Source organism: Melozone crissalis, unplaced genomic scaffold (genome assembly GCF_028551555.1).
Source record: "Melozone crissalis strain CALT ecotype California unplaced genomic scaffold, PUWL_Pcris_2 ptg000008l_1, whole genome shotgun sequence".
NCBI classification, from domain to species: Eukaryota; Metazoa; Chordata; class Aves; order Passeriformes; family Passerellidae; genus Melozone; species Melozone crissalis.
The window spans coordinates 18551488-18559042 of NW_026535786.1; the positions used below are offsets into that span (position 1 = coordinate 18551488).

Consider the following 7555-nt stretch of genomic DNA (forward strand, 5'->3'; position numbering starts at 1 on the left):
CTCTCTCTTGCTCTTTCCCTTTCCCTTTTTTCTTTTTCCTTTCTGTGAAAACATCACATCAGATCAAAGCAATAGGCACAAGGGGCCTGGATTCACATATTACCAGAGTGATCTTTCATTGTTGCTGGGCTTGTGTTCACCAGCACATTGGCATAATGCATGGCTGGTGAGTCTGGAGCATTTTGCAAGCCAGTGCCTGTTTCTTTCAGGTGAACAAAATGAGAATGAAGAGGAGGATGATGAAAAGCCTGACTTAAAGACTGATGAAGAAAATGGTGGATCTGAACGCATAGTCTTTGATGACTCAGTTTGCCCAGAAGGTACCTAAGCTGTTATTTCCTTGTCTTGTTGTTTAGCTTTAGGGGCAGCATCATGTGTTTGGAAAGAAAACACAGATTTTTAAAATTATTCACTGCATGGTAAAGTCATGAAGGAGTGGAATTTGTGTACCCCTTCTGTGTGCAGCATTTTTCCCTGGGAAACTTTGGTCAAGACAATAAAACTGCTGGTAGTGTAGACTACCCTAATTAAAAAAGTTTGGAAAAATAAAACTTAGCTAAGCACTAAGAATTAATTCTTTTGGGTAAAGAAGCATTCACCATTTCATGGCTGTTATCTGGAGAGAAAAGTTTCCTTTTTGGATTGGAGCAGTGGCATGGCTGTGCTCTCTGGAGACCAGCTGCGTGGCCTGGCTGGATCCCTCTCTGTTCAGGGAAATTCTGAGGGGATCCTCATGCTGTTAATTGAAGCTCTTTGTTACCACCTCGTGGATTTATGCAGCAATTGCCTGTTGCTAGGCTGCTCTGAAAAGTTAGTAGCTTTACTTTGCAGAAACCTCTTCATTTGTGCATTCAAAAAAGGCAGGCAATCTTTCTCTCTCCTTTTCTTTTGTACAAGCTTAGCTAATTCAGATTTTTTTTTTTTTAATCTTTGAGTGATGTGTCAATGACCGTGCAGCAGCACTCCTTCATTTTCAAGTTCTAACTTACCAACAATATGCCTTCCCTTTTTTTTTTAAAATTGGATTTTAAAATCATTTCCACAAATTGAATTTTTTGTTAACTCCTTGTTCATCTCATTTTTCAATGGAATGTTGGGAAGAAATAAAGATTGTTATTTCTTGCTTAAAACGTCCAAATTGCTAATTTAATAGGGTAATTACCTGTTGCATTAGTACCTTCATATTTGTCCCTTTATGTGGAATTTTTTTTGCCTTTATTGGGCTCTCTTTTTTATTATTATGCCTGCAGATTTGGGCATAATTATGCATTTGCTAAGCATTACTGAAATCACAGTATTAGATAGAAATTCACAGATCTTCCTTACCATGACACGGGTTCCATGAAATACAGCTTTGTTTACAAGTAGAGCTATAAATGATCCCTACAGCAAGTTCATAATTTATAGTGAAGGGGGCTATGGAGAAACAACTACATGCGCACATAATTGAAGATTTTACTGCAACGCTACTGGAGCTGCATTGCTTACAAAAGCTCATTTTTGAGCACTTGCCTTTAATGCTGGCTTTGATGCATTTAATCCGACTTCTGGAAACAAGCTGCCTTGACTGAATGTAAAGAAGAAAAAGATCCATCCAAGACAGTCACCTGTTCACGGGGGCACGTGGCCCATGGGTTTATGTTTAAGGAAGCTCTAGGGAACCAAACCCATGTTGTTATTATGGCCAATGCTGGGAATGTGCACAGCAGGAGAAGGTACCAGCTCTAATCAGTAATTCCAGAGTAGTCACAGTGAAAGTAAGCTCTTCTTTGACCCTTTCCCTCTCAGGGTGCAGTGAGGATCTCTTTCTGAACACCATCCAGCTCCGGCAGCAGCGCATAGGCATTGAGAAGGCTTTACAAGAGGAGAAGAAAGCTGCTGCTGACCTCAAAAAGGAATATAATGCCTTGGCCATAAAGGTATTTTAGTGTTTTCTCAGAAAGCATCAGCATGTTCAATGTAGTGCTAGTGATTAGTGCTGGTCTAAGATTTAAAAACAGAACCCTAACCCTCCGAGAGGCCTCCATTTAGGAAGAGATACCTGTGGAAGCACAGAGGCAGGAGGCAGCTCAACATGGGTTACCTGAAAAGGGTAAATCAAGTTGGTCCAACCTTAGCTTTCATGGGGCTGGATCCAGGCTTTAGATCAGTTCCTTCCCAGCTGTCTAACCTCATGCAGCAGCAGGAACTGGATTCTCTGGTTCAGGTGAAACACATGGTGTGGTCTGGCCTAGTCTGTGTGTGTGTACAGGAACAGAGATTGAAGAATACTTACCCTAACACAAATCCAGGTTAAAATAAATGCATAAAAATTCTATTCTTCCATCTATTTCTTTTGCTTTTAGTTATTTTCCGTTGCTCTTTGTCACAGGTAATCACTGAATAAACTTTTGGTACAAATTTTCCATTTTGCCTTTTTGAACTCCTGCATTCATTAAGAAATTTGATTTCTACTGATCAAAAAATATCTTATTTTGAAGGGTTATCTGGAAGAGAGAGGGCGCTACCAAAATAGCATTGTGCAAGTCCTGCACTTTTTTTGTCTCAAAAATGTTCCATCAAGCATGCTTAACATACAAAATTTTTTTAGTTTTTAAAGGTTTTCCTAAGTGCCAGCTGCCACATATTCACCCTGGGGCATGACATTTGAGTCTGAATTGTTTCTTTCTCATGCAGAATCAATAAGCATTTCCAGGCATAACACAATAAAAATTATCTTGCAGGCTCTGTAGATGTACAAGTGTTTTAGATGCTAAACAAAGCAGCTGTCTCTTGATACATACAGGGCAGCTCTAAGGAGACATTCACAAGTGTACATGTGTGCAGAGGTATTCAGGTTAGAATTTTGCTTGAATATATGTAGATAATCCTTGGGTTTGCCTATGAAACTCACCTATTATATGTAGTTTAAAAAAACCACATTTTTATATACTTTTTTTCCCCTCTGAATCAGGAACTCTAACAGAACCTTGTTGCCTTGTGTATTCTAAGTATCACAGGATTTTGTTTGTCCACAATTTGTCTTTCTGCAGGCAAAAGAAATAGAAACCAGTCTGGACACAAAAAACAGGGAACTGGAGGCCTTTCAGTGGGAAAAGCTGCACAAACTGAATGAGCTGGATGTAGTTGTGCCTTTGAGACTCCATCAGGTAATTCAAGATGCTGTGCATCTGCACATGCAGAGTAGCCTGTGTACAACTAAACAACAGTGTTACTGTTCTTTAGGGCTCTTAGTTCCTGATTCACTATGGTCTCCTGGGAAGGAAGTGCCATTAACTGAACTTAATGCTGCTATTTCCTCTAGAATTCCCTTTTTTTCCCCTTCTCCTGTAATGACAGAAATGAGGTAAGGACAGGCAGGCTGGCCTATAGCTGAAATGTGCATAGTCTTCAAGTGCTGTATAGGTTTGGCGTGGTATTCTCTTTCAAGTCCATACCTACTGATATTCTCGTGGGGGAAAAAAAATGAAACACCGCCCCAGAAAAACAAATCCAAAAATCCCCAAAAAGTATTGAAATTAATGGGAATTCTGCCCAGTTCAATAATGTCAGATTGGGTACAATGCATTCATTCACACAATTCCTTGGCCTAAAAAAAAGTTGTGCCCATGCCCACCTCACTCATTACCTCTCTATTGCGCACACATTTTATATGAAGAGACATCTCCATCGCCCTTAAGAAGTAAAGCCAGCCTTGCTTATTTCTGGCTGCTTTTGCAGGTGCAGTGCTTGGATGATGGGGAGATGCCCCGTGACTTCTCCCAGACTTTAGTATTTACCAATCAGTCCTTGCAGTACCTGAAAAAGAGAATTGTGGACCTACGTAATGAAAAGATAATGCAAAGGGAGATCCATAAGAAGGCCAAGGAGCAACATAAGCAGCTTATCCAGGACAAAAAGGAGATGGAGATGGAGATTCAAGGTGAGTAACAAAGACTCTGAACAATACAGCATTGCTAATATTCCTTCTGTCCCTCTCACTGGCTGTGGGTAACTCACAGCATCTGGCTCTATACTTGCATGGATATCACAGAGAGTAATTGCAGAAAATAGAACAGATCAAGTAGATTGTTTTGATGGAGTAGTGGTTCTCCAGCATTGCAGAGTCATCAGGCTGTGCCAATTTGGGAACTTAGTATAAGTAGAGCTGACTAGGATGAGACACTGGAAGTCTGGACACATGTTTGCTATTTCTGCTTGTAAACCAGAACTCCTAGGATAAAAGTAGTTTCTCCAAAGATACATAAGCTTTTTCTGGTAATTTCCTCCCCTTTGGAACATCTGAAGAAGGAAACAAGGCCTATTCAAAACAGTTTCCCAGGAGGCAAACCCAAAGTTGTGTCTAGCACCACCAGACCTGCAAAGGCCCTATACAGCCTGTGGTGTAAGAGTGGTTTACTAGGACCGGCTTAGTGGCCACACAGGCATCATCATGGGCAAGGACAAATGGCATGACTCAGCTGTGAGCTCTGTGTGGTTTTGTGTGAATTATTTATTACAGAGCAAATATCAAAGGGCTCAGACAAAAAGCTGAGATAAGGCAGAAATTCTTGTAAACCAGTGAATGACAGTGCTGCCATTTGTGCCCATGTCCCTCTGTTAGGACTGGAGGAGAGGTGCAATAATCTGATGATGGAGAAGTTTGGTCGGCTGGTTGATTTTGAAGCAGTTCAAGTACACTCTGTTAATATACCTAGGGAGCAGATGAAAGTGAGAATAATGGAGAAAGAGTACGAGCATTTTGTGGAGCTCAAAGAATGGGAGGTAAGTAGCAGGAAGAGGAAGAAGACACGTGTTGTGATGATCTGTTAAGGCTTCGTTTTCCTGGGGACTGAAAAGTTACACTAAAATCTTTTGTCAACTTGCTCATATTTGATTTTTTTTTAACTTATCCTTAATAGACCATAGTGTTCAACTCCAATTTCCCATCATCATTGCTACCTCTGCTCCAGTTGCTGGTGCACATCCTATTTTTCATGGAGGTAGTTGATCTCTCTGTTTTGCTTTCCTCAAACACATTCCCTACATGAAGCTCTTGCAGAGTGCTTTTCTCTGGTTCTCAGGTGGCATTCAGCACCTCCTGCTTTCTCTTACTGCCTTTGGTGAGAGACTTTGAGTACAGGGCAGGCTCTGGCTCATGCCTGGTGTGCCAATCTGTGCAGTCTGAAAAGTTCATGTCTTCTTTTGGTGGGGCCTAAGGCTCAGCTGCTGTGGTGCAAGCAGGCAACACACTTATGCTGCCTTTACAGAAGGGCACAGGAGGGTACAGAAATACTATGTACCTAATAGCTTTCTTTTCCTTACACTTTTGCCTAACTGCTTTACTTACTTAGGCATTTGTAATTTAGATATATTAAAAACAAAAAGATGACACTGCACTAAAGGTACTGTGTGTCAGATCCTGCCTGGTGGTGTGGCAGGATCAGTCTGTTGTTTACCTGTGACATTTACATTGCGCCTAGAACTTCTTCCCCACTCCACACTTTTTGTCCTCTCTCATCCCAGATTGACTTTTTACATCTTTCTAGGAAAAAATTGTGGTCCTGCAGCATCAGCTAGCAAAGCTAACAAGGGAAAACACCAGCAAGCTGCACCAGCTGAACAGGTTTTGCCATGAAAAGCATCAGCTTGAAACTGAGCTGGAATCACTGACAACTGGTCAGGTGAGCCTTGTAGCCACTGCAGTTCTTGCAGGTTTGGGACTGTTCAGAAATGGGTAAGTGATCATCTGGCCCTCCCCAGCTCCCCAGTCTCACATCCTGCTCTGCAGTCAGCAGTTTGGGCTAGGAGTGGGACAGGCTGAATGGCTGCTCCTTACCTTACCATCTCTGCAATTTCTTACTGTGCTGCTTTCTAAGACTGAAACAAACTAATTTCTAATTAAAATATGCCTTGAAGGAATTAAAAGAATATTCCTTTGTCACATGGAAGCAGTCATATTACAATCATGTAACAGCATTACAATGAGAAGTGAATTTATTGCTCTGTATCAGGGAGGAAGTCTAAGTTAGTGAACCTTCAGTCTTTCACATAGTTCTGACTAAAGTGGGGAAAAGTCATGGGTATGTCCTGGTTCTTGGCAAACTTCACTTTCCCTATTTGAAATAAATTTCCACTGTTAATTCTCCGTGTTTTCTAGGAGCCATTATTTCCCTCTCCATTTTTTTTTAATCTACAGGGCGGAGAATTTGAGGGCACCCGAAGTGCTGACATCAAAGAGACAGCCCGGCTGGAGTCACGGCTCATGCACATGACTTGTGAGGTGGCCCTTCTGAGAGAGGAAGTCAGCCAGGGCAGAGTAGATGAGATGTGAAAGAACTTGCTTTCCTTAGCAGAAAAGGTGGGTGCCTCTTTCTACAAGCTTTAGCACAAGACTCTGAGATTCAAACTCCCTGTTCAGAAATAGTAACTAACAGTCCAAGTCACCCTTAAAATTAACTGTGGCAGCAGTCATGCCTGGAAGTGCAAAATTAATTGGTTTGGCTATCCAGGGGTTTAGTTGTAAAGAGTTGTGTTTTTCTATCAAAATATTACTGTAACAACATATTTGGAATAAAAAATAGCAAATAAAACTACTAAATACCGTTATCAGTCCATTGCAGAGGGTTGCACTGGACAAGGTGTGCTGTATGTGTCCATATGTGTGGATTATGTCTGTGTCCATCTTCAAACAAGTGACTGTGGGAAGCTGGTTTGAAGTTTCCTTGGGGCAAATATTCATTCCCAAAGATGGTAAAAGAAATCTGCCTCAAGCAAGCAGTTGTTACTGTTGAGCAGCAGTGGCCCTGCTCTGCTAACTGAGCTAGTTAGAGTCCAGGGACACACTACTGGCCAGGAGAAAGCAAAGGGGCCTTTCTCCTCAGGGAAGGACATGGCATTTACTGGCAGGAGGAGGGTGTAACAATGGAAAGTCAGCCCGTAATTCCACTGGCTTGCAGCCGCCTGATCCATCAGAGGGCCAAGCTCTGTGTTTCCAGGTACTGCTCTTTTTTGCCTCTCTCATTTGGTGTGGTGGCAGTATGTGATCATTTACAGCACTTACCCTGCCTGATTGTGAAACCTTCCTTCATCCCCAGGCTGGAGGGGTTGTGTTCTTCCCATGCAAGGCTCCTGAGATGCTAATTTTTAATTGAATAAATTAAAAAACCTCCAGCTGCTCTCGCTGTTCTTCCCCATTTTCCACCTCTTGCCACAGGTCTTTGTGTCTCTGTCTGGTGTACACTGAGCAGGCCTCCAGCCATATCCCAGCCAGGCACAAGAACTTCCTGCTGGTCCCAGCACAAGTGTGTGAATGGTGCTCGTGCAGCCTACCCTTACAGGGGGTCCCTGCTGAGGAATGCACCGGGTGCTGGGAGCTCTTGTGCAGCTGCAGGTTGTGCCCTGGGAGGTAGGAAATGGCTGGAGCCCAGGCTGTCTGGCACCAATCCCTTGCCTAACAAAGGGCAAGGACATACAGTGCCAGCTGGGTAGCTACATATCTAGAGACTCAGCTGGAGACAGGGAACAAGACCCCAGACTCAGCATCACCAGTGTCTATCTGGAAAACTCCAACTGC

At 42.5% G+C, this 7555-nt stretch overlaps 1 protein-coding gene across 1 annotated transcript in view; it reads left to right on the forward strand.

The window, feature by feature from the left end:
* CFAP44 (cilia and flagella associated protein 44) overlaps positions 1-6460 on the forward strand; it is a 41304-nt gene extending 34844 nt beyond the window's left edge. Inside the window, exons 28-34 of the mRNA XM_054269863.1 lie at positions 210-320; positions 1789-1919; positions 3033-3149; positions 3721-3922; positions 4604-4764; positions 5529-5663; positions 6179-6460. Coding sequence (XP_054125838.1) covers positions 210-320; positions 1789-1919; positions 3033-3149; positions 3721-3922; positions 4604-4764; positions 5529-5663; positions 6179-6313 — 992 coding nt within the window. The 3' untranslated portion in view covers positions 6314-6460. The remainder of the gene's footprint in view (positions 1-209; positions 321-1788; positions 1920-3032; positions 3150-3720; positions 3923-4603; positions 4765-5528; positions 5664-6178) is intronic.
* Positions 6461-7555: the final 1095 nt, after the last annotated feature.